Raw genomic sequence first — 16,996 nt, 5'->3', positions numbered from 1 at the left:
TAAAAGCACGGGATTTGCCCTTGGCAGCCGAAGGAAGTGCTCCAAATTCAAAACACCCCCTCGATTAATAAACTGGAATACATATTCGCCAACCAAGAAATGGATTCAGTATTTGGCTGACTCAAATATAAGATGCACCAAGGGAAGGGAGAAGTATCTTCTTTTCCCCACCACTTGAATTCCAATTCCAATTGAATTAATGCAGTCTCATACACTGTCTGTCTTGTGTTTGCATCAGCATGCATATTTAGTGTCTGTGTATAGTCTATAGAAATTATTATTATTATTATTATTAGTATTATTAATAAAACATTAACACAAGATATAACACTAGTAAGGTCATGATTTATTTAACAGCATGTGAAGGGTTAGAAACGCAAGACCAAATTCAAGTGCCTCGGCCGATATTTTTCGCCCCGCATGTGAAAAGCCTCCCGTCTCTTTCATGCTCGGCTTAGACGGCTTCTTTGATATGATAAATAAGATAATAAATAAACGCTTGCCAGTATCCCTTTGGTAACCTGCCTGTTACTAATTTCATGTCTAGACTGCAATGGCCGTGATAAACAGCAATTGCCCCACGCTGAAAAAATAATTGGCAGCCTATTAATGCAAGATCCTTTCAGCCAGATTCACAGCATGAATAATTACGAATTAATAAGCAATAAAGGTATTTGTACGATTTTTCCAGATGTTAACGCAAATGTTTCAAAGAGATGAACCGTGCACTTGCACACTGTTCGCTACTACCACAGGTTGCCGTGGTTACAAACACAATCTATGTCAACCGGAAATTCAGAAAAACATTACAGTAGACTATATCGAGAATGTTATAAATATAAATATGGCCTCAATATTAATGAAACTGAATGCTGTTCCAGGACAACCTTTTTCAACCCCCAAACCAGACCACAATAATTGTACTCTGGATCCACATTTAGTTTATATAAGGGCATATTGTACGCAAAATTAAGCTTTTCAAGAAGACCACAAAAACATTTTTTGTTACTTAGAAGACTTTCTTTAACTTAAAATCATTAGCTTTCAAGTTAATTTTTCCAATACGATTACCACAACTGCATTTGTAATGGGCTGAACTGATGACAACATCTAATATTGTTCTGGAAGATTCTATGATGCACGTGAAGGATCAGCGTGGCCATTGCACGCCCCTTGTTCTTTCAAGATTCATTACCCAGGATTTGAAAATGAGTGTCACTAGCAATCTGAAAATGCTCAGAACATGAAACTTGTTCATTTATTACAAGAATGACATCTCAGAATCAGTGTGTGTGTGTGTGCTCGTGAGAATATGAAACCCCATCAAAATGATGGGCAACATTAACAACATTCGACAGAATTAGAAAAACACGAAGAAGAAACCAGCTGTTAAGTGTTTTCAGCAATTCCGAAGGGGGACGTGAGGTTTGTGTGGACATTGTGTTCTCAGGGGTGAGAGGAATCATCATCTCTAATATTCCTTGACAAGTGATACCCCCACAGAGAGCAGAAGCTCCATTAGAACAGTGAAAAATAAAATGTAAGAGAAAATGCATTGACCAAGCATGGAAATGGGTGGGGAATCGAGGGCTCAGACAGATGATTCTGGGGCAATGAATCGTCTGTGCTGTCTGTGGCCGTCTCCAACTGTTTTTCTGCTGGTCACACTCAAAAAGAAGTGTGGGCAAGAGACAGAAAGGGGGAATGGGAGGAAAAAGGGAATGAGAGAGAAAGAATGAGAAAGGGTGAGTGAGATTCAGAGTGAAAGAGACAGGGGGCGAGAGACTGTTGTACAATGGGGAAGCTAAGAGTGGTTCATTCCCCTCCATGTTCAGTTACCCAGCAGGCACCAGGGCTACACTGCTTTGAAGCTCTGACCCTGGTAGGGAACACTATGGGTACAGGCTTTTGATCGGTGAAGTGTGTACATAACAAGTAATTTAAACAGACTTAACTTTTTTGAAAACACAGATTTGTCTGGGAATTAAAAAACAAAATGCACAAACATCACTAATGGCCTAATTGCAATGTTCAGCATCAAAGAGATTAAGAATGGGACCTCAAATGGCATCCAAGGGTCAGGTTCAGTGTGATGAGTGGCTGAAAGTTTGTGGTGGTAAATACCTTGAGATAAACCATCTCCCATTCTGTCTGTTCCTTCAATACCAAAGGCTGCTCTGGTTATACGGGTCATGCAAGCAAAACGCACTCCAAGACAGGATCTCTGCACTAAGGATACCAATGGCTGAGGATCAGCGGTGGATGTTAAAATGTCAGGGCCAGCACCGATAGTGGGAGGGCGTGAACCTTCTGACGGGACGCTGGAGTTTAAAGTTTAAACCTGCCGGTGCGATTACACTGTTACACAACTGTGACAGGACCGCACTCAGAGGCTCTACTGAAGACAACAGCAGAGTTTACTGAAGCCTGCAGAGGAGTGTGTGTGTGTGTGCATGCGTGTGTGTGTGTGTGCGTGCGTGTGTGTGCCTGTGTGTGTGCGTGTATGATCTTTGAAGTGAGTTCAAAAACAAAAAGCACAGAGTTCTGGCATTCTGAGACCAGATGGATCACCCTTGGCCAGAATGGCAGAAAACCCTCATTGAACCCCCTCTCCCCTTGATAAGGCGGTGGCAGGGGTGGTGTTAACCTCCTCTCAGAATTGACTGTCCTGTTCCTGCTTTGAAGCCAGTGATAGAACAAGTATGGAGGGCCCCAAAGATGTGGGGGGGAATAAAGAGGGGCGACCCCCTGGGGTTGAGGGCTTTCTGTGCTGACATTTTAAGTGTTTTCTGTAGGACACGCCCAAGAAAGATTAAGACTAATTAATAAGAGGCACCTAGGGTTTGGATTGGGTTGGGGGATGCATTTTAACGCAGAGCTTTTCATAGGACATTCCCATAAAAATCCAGATGAACTAACAGGCACCTGTGTGTATGTGTGTACATGTGTGTGTACGCGCATGTGTGTGTGTGCATGTGTGTGTGTGTATTCGTGCGTGCATGCTTGCGGGATGGGGGCTTGGGATAGGGTGTACAGACATTGGATACAGTACTGATAATGTTTTATCAGATCGTACAAATAAATACATTCCCCTAGGGCATGTTTATGTGTACTTTTTGTCATAAAATAACATTTCCAATGAATAACAAAGCCCATGTAAATATGTAAATGATTTGTGTAAATTACTGTGCTGGTAGTGTTTCACAGGGTAGGTGCCCTTTGTGAAATGTTAAATTCTGGATTAATGTACGGTCTCACTGGCACGAAGACTCATGGTTTTTTAATGTCAGAAGAGAGCAGTGCCCAAAAAAATGGCTAATCTGAGAGCTCCACAAGGACTCAAAAAGATTAAGTGTCGTCGTTATGGGGAAACACACTGCTAATTTCAATTTTGAAAGGGTAGTTTTACTCAACAAATTACCAACAGTATCTCTAAAACAATCTCTCCCTTGTGGCTCACAAAAGCCTTCCAGTTATTTCTATAAAATTGCATGACCTCTCCTGGGTTGTACCATCCCTCTGTACGTAATAGAGGCTGTCTGAAAGGTTACAACATACTGAAAAGAAACAGAGATAGAATAAATGATATTATTGCTGCTCCAAGGTGACTTAAACCATTTGGCCTTTAAGTTTTTAATTTATTTAATTTTAGTGCCCTTGAATGCATACGAAATTCATACTAAAACCAGAGTAAGACTGATGCCTTCTAATTGCTTTTGTGGCTGATCTACCGTAACATCTCTTTTCCCATTCACCAAGTGAAACCCCTGAGAATACCTTCGCTAGGCCTGCAGTGAGCTAAAAAATCCCATCAGGATTCGGTGCTGATTTTAAAAACTACATTTGAGCTACACCTAATTCCACAGTTTACCTGTGCAATTGAGACTGTGGTCTTTCAGCTGAACAGTGAAAGTGAAAGTCAAAAGTGCACTGCATATGCATGTGCACTGCAGATTTTAAATCATCACTAACCTCATCTTCATGGTCGTCACCATTAACATCATCATCATCATCCTCCTGATCATCCTCATCATCATCATCATCATCGTCAACATTATCAACCATAATCTCCACCATAAGAATAAAATTCATCAGTCAAAGAAAATGTGACAGTGGAATGGCTTAGATATAAGTTCTAAAAGGTCCTCAGGGAAACTGGCCAAAATGCTTTAGAGAGGGGGTTGCTGGGTGGCTTATTGTGTTATTGCACTGTTCTATTGCATAGATGGGCCCCACGTATGGTACCAAATCTGGACCATGCCAGTGCAGACTGCTGGGAGCCCCATATAGCAAAGCACAATTGAGTCAACATCATTCAGACGGGAGGGTTCAGTTGGCTGGGAAAACAGCATCCCATTGCTCGCTAGCGACCCCCTGCTGCCAGATTGGGTCTGACTGTTGAGCTGCACATGAAGGGTCTGAGTCATGTTTGGGTGAGCCTGACTTGTGGACTGCAGCGTGCATTCTGGACTTTCGTATGCATATATTGGATCATAAACTGTGCAAACGGCGCTAGCGTCCGATTCATTAACCCTAAGCTCGAAAATGTGTGGATTTTACAGAAGCTCCAGACCGTGTGCATTCTGCAAATAAAGACCCACTAGGGTAGAGCCAATTCTACATGCTAATTAATCAGACAGTTTTGGAAAGCCACCGTTCTGTGGCTGTGGGCGCCTTGTCCTGTCACTGCCCTCCTGGCCTGTACAGTTTGTTCCCTAATAGCCCATTACTGACTAGAGTCTGTGTAGCTACTTTTATCCCAGTGCTGTTATAATAGAAAAACTTCTGCCAGAGTTACTGCACACTTTGCACTGTTTTCCTGCCCTGCTTAATTTGTCTGTCTTTCTTGTCAGGCTACTTACGACAGCTTCTGTGTGCAGGACACATGGAAACATGGCATGGCAAAATCTCTTTCTATGACTAAGAGATTGGCTGGCTGGTCAGCTAAGTATCTTGTAACACAAACTGATGAATTATGCAATGGTGGTTCACTACCTAGCTAAATAATGTTTTGGATGCCCCGTTTTGCCAACTTGCTAGTTGGCTAACAGATGTTTTGTAAATACTGTACATTTCTGATATTTAGCTTCTGCATGGAGGCTTGAAGTATAGAGCGGGATTCCATACATAAATTATAGAAAAGTAGAGTAGACTGGATACACGCACAATAAAACAGTTGTGAAAATGGATGGATATGTCCAATAAAATGTGAATTATGACCATGTGAGTGTCCTTTTGTCGAACTTTCGAAGGGGAGTAGGTACCTGGAGAGGCTTAGTCTACAACTACAGCACTGCACTGCAAGCATATTGTAATATTGTATGGTTAATATTGTATAGAATTATTAGACGAAAGACATCACAATTAGTCCATTGCTTTTTAATCATGTGAGTAAATTTAAATTAATGCCCTGAAGAACCCTGAAAATTTCAAACAAGAACCCTGAAAATTGCCCAATTTCTGATTTCTCCCCCATGGCCAGCTCTTTTTCTCAGTTAGCTGGCTATTTGAAAATGGGGAGTGCCATGTGTGTAACCCAAACCCAGCGCTTACTTATTTAAGTGGCCTCAAACCCCATCCCGCGTGGTGGTGCCTATCTGACTGAGGGTGAGAATAGGAGCCACTGACAGAGCTGAAATCAATGGGGTGGGGCAGGGGGGATTGAACAGTTAAATCCCCCCCCCCCACTGCCCACCCACGGACATGTTTTTTCCATTAAGGAGAAAGAAGATGTGGGCGGAGGAGTGGCGGACATGCTAATCCTTCTGTGCTGTCAGGGGCAAGAGCTGTGGTGTCTGAGGTGGGAGGGCGGGTGGGGGGGGGGGGTGGATAGGGCTGGGGAGGGGTCAAGAGGGGTCATGAATCATTATGTAATCTTCTGCTTTATACTGTCTCGGGTATTATTTTTGGTACCACTATTTGGTTCCTGGCAAACTGGCTTCTACCTTGCACAATGTCTAAAAGTCTGTACAGAGGGCTCTTTAAGCCCAATGGGATATTTATCAATATGTACAGTATCATATTTACAGTATTTGTTTGTGTTGTAATTTTTTGTAGACGAGATGATTTCATCTCGAAGGGTTGACCAGATTAAATAAAGGCAAGATAAATGGATAGCCGGACAGATGGACAGCATACCTTGCTGCTGTCCCACTCTTGGGTCTTGGTCTGTGTGCGGGTCAGCTCGTAGGACGGCTCCATGGCCTCTGTATTGGGCTTGGGGTATCCGGGGATAACGTTGTACAGCTGAAAACCAAAAGTCAGCAGCCAGCTGTTGACATCTGGAGGAGAAACAGATGACATATTTGCATTTACATCATATCCAGAGTGACTTACAAAGAGCATACAAAATATCAGCAACGAGCTGAGCTGATGCCAAGTTAACAGTGTCACAACCAATATAATGAGTCATTACACAAACTTAAAACTTAATGGTAAGTGCCGTTGTAGGTGCAGGAGATGGAGGATAGAGTGCTTTAAATAAGAAATGTATTTGAGGGCACACCAATAAATGTATCAAAAATAAAAAGATTTCTAAAAAAGAAAAAAGGAACTCCAAGCTCCAAATTATTCTGCTTTTATGAAATACAATAAAGCCATCAGCCGCTGACAGTACACCTGATGATACAAGGTTTCTACTCATATATCAAACAAATGTAGCTAGACGCATGGTTTTTTTGATACTGACACATTGCATTTATTAAGCATGCACAAAGAACCAGAAACAATACCGCGTATTTAGTATTCCCACCTTTAAGGTATGATTCAACATATCAGTGGCAAGCAGACAGATTCATCTGCCCCTAAATTCTGAAAGGATTTCTGGCACTTCTGCAAGTAAAAACCATGATGGGCTTTTCATTTACTTAAGTCTCAATGGTTCAAGATCTTTAATTCTAGCCATACACACTTGGGTTCATTTAGACTACAAATTACTTCTTTTGAAAACCTCAAAAAGTAAATTTGAGTCGTTTTGATGTGATGTGATTTCCTATTTAAATATCTTCAAAAACAAAACAGAGCTGCAAAGGGTGTGCTACAGAGAGGTTTCCATTTTAGGTTTCTGTGCCTAACAGTTGTTTTATTGCACTCTGCAGCCATCCTTCTGAGGCATCACAAGACGCTTCAGACTTATGTGGCCTAATAAATACTCAATTACCTAACTGGATCACAGTAAAAGAATGCAGATAACCAATGCTAAAGGCTCTGTTTTGTACTATTTAGACAGACCAAAGAAATCTGCAGGAGTGTGGCGCTCCAGGGAAAAGCCAGCCAAGCCTTGGTTTGAGGGACATCTATTTGCCATTGTTAAAGGGATATTATTTTCTTTCCTGAAGAGAGAGGACTGCGGAAATTGACTCATGAATTGAAAATTGAAGCCTGTCATTTGGCTGTCAGAGTGGCCCTTGGTTTGAGATAAGTTTGGCATGCGGTATGGGTGAGGTTTGTCTTGGAGCTCGGCAGCCGCTTGGGGAATATGCATATCAAATGCAAACAGCCGTCAAAAAGTCCATCTGCGGTGTCACTGATAACAAAGCATGAAAATGAGAAGACCATAGAATATTTATGAACCCTTGTTGTCGTGTATTGGCTGTCAATAGGGATTCCTGGATGATGACCTTTATCTACAGACTGAAATATAAGAGAAAGGGAAGCTATTTGTGGCATATGCAGATATGAAAGTCAAACCCACATAAAAACAGCTTGGGTACAGTTTGCTTTTCTGGGCAATTCCTCCCTAATGCAACACAATATGGCCACACAAAGCAAAGCCCTAAATACTATTCTGTGGAGCACCTCACTAGAATATTAAAGACATAAATCCACAACTTACACAAGCATCTGTATTTCTGCATTGTCCTCAGTCAGGGAATGCTGGACTTTCAGGTCTAGAGAGAAAACCCTCTATCATTAAGGCCTAAACTGATTTAGTAATTGGACATGACCATATATCTAGCTGACTGGGGTTTTGTAGAATGTGTCCTTTCATGTAACAAGACTGCTAACTCCTTATAAAACCTCAGTAATCTAGTCGAATACCTGCCTCTGTATGGTTTTACTGCTGTTTGTTTTTCTTTTTTTTTAACTTCTTTTAAATGTATAATAAAAAATGGAAGCAGTTAGGAACAGCAGATAAAGTCTATAGCCCCCTGGTCAGACTGCAGTCAAGGTATTACAGGGGGTCCAAGGCATAAAACATATTTGATGTGCTCAACGTCACAAACACTGTGGAAATAACCTTTAGAGACGGTGTTCATAGGATTTTTATGCGCTGGTATATGGGCTGCTCACTCTCACTAAAAATCCCGTTTTATGAGTTGAGGTGACTTGAAAGAAATCCCTTTTACAGATCATCTGTTTTTACGGTATCTCGCCACTTTAATCTTTCACATCTTATTGCTCACAGCAAATTGTGTCTTTTTCTGAAACCTCAAAAAAAAAAAAAAAAATTCACACCAGAGAGAACAACAACAAAAAAAAGATTTTTTTAAAAAATAAGATATTTCTGGGACAAAAAAGGCCTGAAAAGCAACTTTAAAGACATACTTAACTGCTAGCAATGGCCAGACATTGCGGCACCTCCTGTTGTCACTAACTCTTTGTTCTGCACCTGACAAAGCCTTTTATAAACACATTTTGTTAGGATGGCGAATATAATGCTCCTTAATTCTTGGAGAAGGATTGGAAATGTCAGCGCCATCAATCAGAATTGGGGGTGCTGGACTGCCACTGTGAGATGCCCCAGAGCACAAAATCTAACAGTCTGTTTAGCATTCGGCCTCCTGGTTAGAGCCATAATGGCGGAGTGCCAAGCTTAACGGCTCACTGTTTAACTTGGTAATAACTACAGCCACCACATGCCATTACACACATACAAAGAGAGGTGGAATGGGAGCTGACAAGGTGTTAACTGTCAAAACGAGACAAGAATGTGAATGCAAATGCTTTTAAATGCTTGTTCTTCAGCTATATTAGACTGTGAATGACATCTACTAGAATTAAACTCATTTTTAAAACGTTAAAAAAAGAAACTACAATTTGCATCTGAGAAATAATACAGGTTCAGTATTATTTAATTCCACTCTGCCAGCCATTTCCCCCCCTTTCTTTAGGATGTAAGAGTCCAGCACTGGACGAAAGGGTCCCAGATGGAACTGCTTTGGCCAAATAGCACTCAACAGCCAGTCACAACAGGGTAGAACAAACCCATTAACAAATGAGCCTGGTGCATGGGCAAATGCATTACCCAGCGTTGAGTGCCCGGTGTAGTGCTGATCATCACAAAATGTATTTCTCTGCTTTACTGAACCATGCCTCGAATATACTTTCTGAGCACAGGCCAAGACTCCTATATAGAAAAATGTGTGTACACTTCAAATAATAAATAAAAATTTCAATAATAAAAATTTTATTAATGCTGAGAGAGAGAGAGAGAGAGAGATTCTTAAAATCCCCATTCTAACCCCCACCCAGCCACAATGGCTGCGTGCACACATCTTGACATGTCTGTCTTCTAAAACAGGTCCTAAATTTATACCACATGAACTGCCAATGTCACATAGAGGTTAAGTTTAACTAGGTTTCAAGTTGAAATCCCCACATAGGGGTTTGCTGTTGAACCATTGAGAAAAGGCACTTAACCTGCACTGCTTTAGGTAATACCCAGCTGTTTAAATAGATAATTGGTCTTATGTAGCTCTCCTTGGATCAATAAATAAATTACATATATGAATTCTATATGCAGTTAAATTCTACAGCTTTGGGGCAGTGACAATTTTTGTTGTTTGGGCTCAGCACTCCAGCACATTGGATTTGAAATAAAACAAGGTTAAAGAGCAGACGGTCAGCTTTAATTTGAGGGTATTTACATCCATATCAGGTGCTCCTTTAGGCATTACAGGCCCTTCTTATAGACAGTACCCCCATTTTAGTGCAGCAAAGGTAATGGGACAAATTAAGATTCGATAACTTCCTGAAATAAGCAAATCAACAGATATCACCAAAAAAAGCACATCAACAACACTGTCAAGGTTTCATTTTTTCATCTACGCAATATCTTCAGACTCAGACCCTCTCAGACCCTCTCCCGATGCAAAACAACTCATTCACGCCTTCATTTCCAGCAGACTGGACTACTGCAATGCACTCCTCACTGGTCTTCCCTCCCGTCTCCTACACAAATTGCAATTGGTTCAGAACTCGGCCGCAAGAATACTGTCCCGCACATCCTCCTGGTCTCACATCACCCCTATCGTGAAAGATTTACACTGGCTCCCAATCACATCACGCATCACAGTCAAACTCCTCCTCCTAGTTTACAAATCCCTAAATGGCCTCGCACCCACTTACCTCTCTAATCTCCTGCTCCCCTACCAGCCACCCAGACAGTTACGTTCATCCACTGCCGGCCTCCTCACCACCATCCCCTCTCAGCGCCGTTCTTTTGGCGACCGCGCCTTCTCAGTTGCCACCCCCAAACTCTGGAATGCCCTCCCCCTGACATCCGTACCTCACGGATGTCACCTGACTCACTCACCTCCTTCAAATTTTTTTTGTCTCTGAATTGTATGTTTCATTGTACGTATGTATTTATGTATGTCCCACTTATTGTAAAGTGTCTTTGAGTTCATGAAAAGCGCTATATAAAATAAATGTATTATTATTTTTATTATTATTATTATTATTATTATTATCATCACCAGATGCTGGGTATCTTCCCTGGTGATGCTCTGCCAGGCCTGTACTGCAACCATTTTCAATTTCTTTTTGTTTATGGGGCATTTTCCCTTCAGTCTTGTCTTGACAGATGATTAAATTGACATCTTAGATGCTATTCTAGAATGTTGGGGTCGCTGTCTGCCTGGTAAAGCACTGAGTTTTGAGGTATTTGGTTGGATCTGAGGAGATGAGATGTTGCTGTACACATCAGAATTCATCCTGTTGCTACCATGAGCAGTGAGTCAGTTCGAGTGGCAGCCATACATGCCCAAGCCATAACACTACCACCTCCATGTTTCACAGATGAGGGGGAGTGCTTTGGATCAGGAACAGTTCCTTTTTTCTCCACACTTTCTCTTTCCATCACTTTGATACAGGTTAATGCTCATCCCATCTGTCCACAAGACTTTGTTCCAGAACTCTACAGTTTTTAAAAATGTACTTTTTTAGCAAACTCTAACCTGGCCACTCTTGAGGCTTACCAGTGGTTTGCATCTTGCATGTAACCCACTGAGGCTATCCTGGTGTAATCCTCTCTTTATAGTAGTCTTTGACAAATCTATGCCCACATCCAGATTTGTGTCAAAACACGTCACTATTTGATGTGTTGCCATTTTTTCAATTTTTGAAACATTTGATGCGTTGCAGTGATTAACCTCTTACCGCAAAGCCCCTAGATTAGTAACTCAGACATTCAGTGATACTGCAAGCAAAGTATGAGTTAAAAACAGAAACGCGTTGTTTTAGTTTCATCCGTAGACAATACACGACAACTATACCGAATACGCAGTTTCGCAGCGCCACCATTGTCGCTCTGTTCGTTCATTTAACACACACCCCCTCCCTGCAGTCTCATCTGCAACTACACTGCCCACCCATGACATAATGGACAATACTGTCTATCTTGGCATTCATAAAAATATTCCTTCACCACTCAAAAATCGTATTCCATCATAGCAATAAGATAAACCCGAAAATAGCCCTAAGATATGCCAATACAGCAGTGAAAACGCAGCTCACAGAATAAAGAAATAAACGAGAAAAAGTTTTATAAAAATGATGCCATGTCATTCTACATTCAATATCTGGGACTAAATATTGAATAAATATACAACCTTACCATTGGTTTTACGCATAGAAATGTCCCTTTTGAGACTGAGTGGTCATATATTGTCTTGTACAATCCATTTGTGAAATATACACGCATTTGTGATGCCTGGGTACCTTCCAAAATAGCTGTGCGTAATACCACACCTGTTGTTTACGGAGTTGCCGCCCGTGTTAGTACAGTCTGGCTTGATTGACAATCCATTTATTCAGTAGGTGAGAGTATAAGCCTTCTAACGATGCATAGCATGTCTAATTTTGCTTTTGGAATAGCGTTTTATAGGTCAGCGTAATCGAAAGTGTTGTTATCATCGCATGTTGTCAACGATTTTTTGTAATTTCTTGAAAAATACTATTATTATTGAGGACTTCTGGGCGTAGCTAAGCCATAATGTTTGCTGATAGACCTAGCTGACATCGTTTTCTGGAGTAAGACAGAAGCGGACAGAACTATATCATTGATTTACTGTCTCTGTCTCCATCTACTGAACACAGATAAGGTTTCATCATTGCTATGTAAGTATTACTGCTCAAAATATTTCGGTTATATACGCTATTTTTGAAATTGAGTGTATTTAAATAGGTTAGTGGTATTTTATAATGAGGATATTTCACACTGTAATGTAAGCCTTTGTTGGTAGTCTTGTAGGTAGTTGGTAGGTTAAAAATTGTTTTCATGTCGTCCCATTCCCATACAAGAAAACATACGAGAGTACAGAGTATAGAAATACATACAAGAGTTAATTATTGCACATTTAGGTAATGTACAGCATTGTGTGACAATATTTTTGCATTATTTTAAAATCTGATATCAATGTTTCATCTTAAATCTTAAAAGGGGCTCATATGCTTTACAATGGACAAAAAGCATTATATTCCTTTTTGGAGAGATTTTGGATATGTTGCTGGACCCCTAGTTATTTTAGACCACTGTACTGACGTAAAGCTTGTAATTCCCACTTGAAAATGATGCAACAGTGAGTTTCTTGCGTAAAAACAGTTGATTTGTAGTGAAATACGTGAATATGTTGTGATTTACAGCAATGCATAATTTAGACATTTTGGGTAAATTTAGAGATGCTGGGTACACTGCTTAGTTTTTGCTTCATAGATCTGTAGTAGTTTTACATATCCACCCTTAGATTTTATGAACGTGTCGTCAAGAAGTTTTTGATCTAGGACATGTATAGTTTAACCTGCTGTATATACGCAATCTCTAGTATTTCATTGTGAACTAAAAAAGAGCAAATACATTTTAGATTTTTTGCCTAGAGAATTGCATTTGTGGCACTTTATTTCTTCCAAAATTATGAATATAAAGTAATATAAGTATTATAAAAGTATTGTAAATGGTACAAATGTCTTGTTTCATTTAAGCCATTTTTCAAGTCTCTGTGGTGTTCACATCTGGAGTTATAAAGCTTTAAATAGGGTACCCCCTAAATGGGCAAGGATTGGCCAGATTTGGCATGTGCGCTAACGGGTTAAGATGTATGGAAATCCAAGCATAGTTTCATTAAGGGGTGCATCACAATGAATATAACTGAAAGCATGAACATGCTCTCTATGGTTACGTTAAAGGGCACATCACAATCTCGAACAAACATAAGAGAACGCATAATTATGCAAAGGAAATTTCGTAGTGGTGACACATTCCTCAATACAATATGCTAATCTATGCAAAATTCCTGCATTGCTATTAGCTGAGGTTCTTTTCAGCATGTTAAAGCGAGCAATAATGCCATGTCAACACAGGTCAAAAATAACTGCTATGAGTTATTTTTGCCACATCAAAGCACAAGATGAGTTGCTTATGGTTACCATAGCAAGGATTCTATCTTCTAGCGACATAGCTCAGGAGGTAAGACCGATTGTCTGGCAGTCGGAGGATTGCCGGTTCAAACCCCGCCCTGGGTGTGTCGAAGTGTCCTTGAGCAAGACACCTAACCCCTAACTGCTCTGGCGAATGAGAGGCATCAATTGTAAAGCACTTTGGATAAAAGCGCTATATAAATGCAGTCCATTTACCATTTACCATTTACTTCCTTGTTTACAGTTACTTCCTTGTTGGTTGCAATACTGATCTGTCAAATATCTAGGTCAATATAGCGAACATGGATATAAATAGCAATGATAGTGAGATGCTTGCTGTAGCAGCAGTGCTGCTAATAAAAGCAAGGCTTCATAAGAGCCGAACATCCAGTCCTTGGAGGCAGCCATGGGTGCTTCAGCGCCAGGTACACAGAGCACACACACAGTTGTGCAAGTGCCTAGAAAAGCTGGTGTCACCGTTGATTCAGGATGAGACTACTCGTATACCACGTGTACTTTATTTACTTATTTATTTTTAAAAATGTATGTTGACGCTAGTGCACCCCCCACCTTCACAACACCCACTAATTAAAAAATTCTAGGGGAAACACTGAACACCCTCTAATTAAAGCTGACAGTCTGCACTGGAGTATAGAGCCAAAACAACAAGAATTGTGTCACTGTCCCAATACTTTTGCAATTAACTGTATATTTTGGACAACTCAACCATCTTCATAACAATTTCCTGTTTATACATTTTATATTACATTATTGTTAAAGAGTAAGGAAGTGGAGATGGGAGGGATGGCAAAAGTATACATAAACCAGCCAAAGTATACATTTTTTAAATCCAGCCTGGCTCACTCCTTGCTCACCTGTCATGTAGCATTTGATCTCACCGCTGTTGCTGACGGGGTTGTTGCTCTTGAACATGTAGAGGTTGAAGGGCACGATGTTGTTGGCGTTCAGTTGCTTCCAGATGTTGTGGTCCGGGGTGGTCCATCGGCCGGCCAGCACATCGTAGTCCCGCCGGCCCATGTGCACCAGCCTGGTCAGGGGCTCATACAGGCCCCCCTGGTAGCCCACAATCAGCTGGAAGCTGGGGTTAGAGTCCAGGTAGACCTCTCCATATGCTGTGTACAGCATCTGTTTGATCATGAGGCCGGTCCCGCTGAAGACCGCCAGGGGCGTGCCAATGTTGTCGCAGGCCACATAGAACTCATCGCCGCTGCTCAGCTCCATGGCGAACAGGTGTCCCTGGAGGTCATAGTATAGTGAGGTGATCTCGGAGCTTGAATGGTTGTACAGGTGGGTGACCCGGGTGGGGCTGGATAGGTCAGCGTAGAAGAACTGCAGGTGATGCCCATTGCTGCTCCGGGTCGACACCCTCCGGCCCAGTCCATCATAACGGTACTTCACGCTCCACCCGCTGACCCGGTTGTAGGCCCTGACAAGCAGGCCGGCTGAGTTGTACTCAAAATACTCATTGCCCCTCTGCTTGAGGAAGCCGTCCTCGTCCATTCGGTACTGGACATCTCCTAGCCTCGTGATGCGGTCCCGCAGGTCGTAGCGGAGTGGGGTGAGCCGAGCACTGTTCCCGGGGCTCAGCACGTGGAGGTTCCCGTTCAGGTCGTAGTTGTACTTCCAAAGGGGCTTGTCGTTGACTGAGACACCGTGCAGCTGGCCGTCTGCATCGTACTCATAGGTATAGCGGGTGGTGTTAGCATAAGGCCCCACCTTCAGCTCCTTAGTCACCACTCGACCCATGTTGTCATACTGAACCATCATCCAGTACATGAGCGAGCGGAAGATCTCATACTGCACCTCCTTGATGCGTCCATAGGCGTCAAAGTGCTTGGTATGTGTCATGACGGCGGTGGTAATGATCTGATTGATGTCATAATAGATGACGCCGAACTTGCCGAACTGCTCTGTCTTCCCTGCGACGTCATCATAACGGTAGAGGTCGATGGGCAGCGGGGTCTCGTTGATGACCGCCTGCATGCTGGTCACACGGAAGCTGTTGTCATAGTTGTAGTCGAAGCGGGCGTTGACCATTCCCTCCTCACTGAAGCGGAAGATCTGCCTGTCGATGAGTGGACCGATCTGCCGGTACCGGATGGTGCAGGTGAACCCCTCGCTCTGCAGGTTGACGGTCTTCAGCATCCCCGCCGTCTCGTCGTAGCTGAAGGCCACGCGTGTGGTGTCGTACAGCAGGTCCAGGAGCTTGGACAGCTTGCCATATTTGTAAATGACACGCCTTCCCGTGCCAAGGTATGTGGTCCGCAGCAGGTTCCCATCCTCACTGTAGTCCTCCAGGACGGATGCATTACCCTCAGGTGGCCGGTATGTGTTCCGGTAATACCCAACTGATCTTGTGGTCTCCAGGGTTTGCCTCGCCACATTGGGCATGGTCACTGAGGAAAGACGGTTGTTCTTGTCGAATTCAAAGATGTACTGTCTCTGGCTATAAAGCAGCAGCACCATGGACTGGACACAGATAGGGTGAGAGAGAGGGAAGAACAAGTTATATTTACATGGATTAAGCAAGATTCCTTTACTCAAAGCAACTTAAAACAGATAGCAGGTTATTTACTGACGACTCCTAACATAACATGAAATGCCACAGTAGGTGCAAGAGTGAAATTGAGGATGTAGTATTTTCAGCAGCAGATGGGTTTAGGATATAGACAGGCAGAAGAGAGACAGTTTGACATTCTCTGGTTCTTCAACTTTCCCTTAAATTTTATCTTTAAAGACGTCTGGTAATTACCTCTGAAGATTCCAACAAGACAGCGACAAGGCCAAAAAATAAGAGAGAGGATAACTGAATCTATCGTGTTAAATCAATACGTATTTCACTTTGGTATAACATGATTGATTTTGCGGAGTCACACCTTTCTATTTTTGTGGTGTGAATACTAGCAGCACGAGCTGTCCCTTCTGAACACTAACAGCATTGCCATTCCTCCCGGTTGTCAGGCTCCCAATGAACTCCCGTTCATGATGTCGGCAAGATTAATAGTTTTAAAGGACAAACTAAATACTCAGGATAAAACAACAATGCAATGTTTTTTTCTAAATCAAAGATAACTTTTTGTGAGCTGATCAGTTGTTTTCAGGGTTAGGTTAACTACAAACAGAGAAATTATTTTCAGATAAACTACTGTGTAATACAAGCCATAGTTGGATTAAATTTTGTTATTACATAGGCCTACACAACTACTGTACTTGATGGATTACCTGTGGGCTTATAACATGTTAGCTACCTATTTTATAGTATCGCTATATAGCTATATTCTATAGGCCTATTAGTTGCATGTGAATTTAAAAACAACAGATTCAGAAATGAAGTCCT

The 16,996-nt window shown here is 41.9% G+C and overlaps 1 protein-coding gene across 5 annotated transcripts in view; it reads right to left on the bottom strand.

Annotated features, from left to right (window-relative positions):
* LOC135263761 (teneurin-4-like) overlaps positions 1 to 16,996 on the bottom strand; it is a 243,476-nt gene that overhangs the window by 4,126 nt on the left and 222,354 nt on the right. For all 5 annotated transcript variants that reach the window (XM_064352121.1, XM_064352122.1, XM_064352123.1 and 2 more), the window contains 2 exons: positions 14,514 to 16,128; positions 6,139 to 6,281 (listed from right to left, as the gene is read on the bottom strand). In XM_064352121.1, coding sequence (XP_064208191.1) covers positions 6,139 to 6,281; positions 14,514 to 16,128 — 1,758 coding nt within the window. The remainder of the gene's footprint in view (positions 1 to 6,138; positions 6,282 to 14,513; positions 16,129 to 16,996) is intronic.

The sequence above is a fragment of the Anguilla rostrata genome, chromosome 9, assembly GCF_018555375.3.
Source record: "Anguilla rostrata isolate EN2019 chromosome 9, ASM1855537v3, whole genome shotgun sequence".
NCBI lineage: Eukaryota > Metazoa > Chordata > Actinopteri > Anguilliformes > Anguillidae > Anguilla > Anguilla rostrata.
This window is presented reverse-complemented; position numbering and strand designations above follow the sequence as displayed.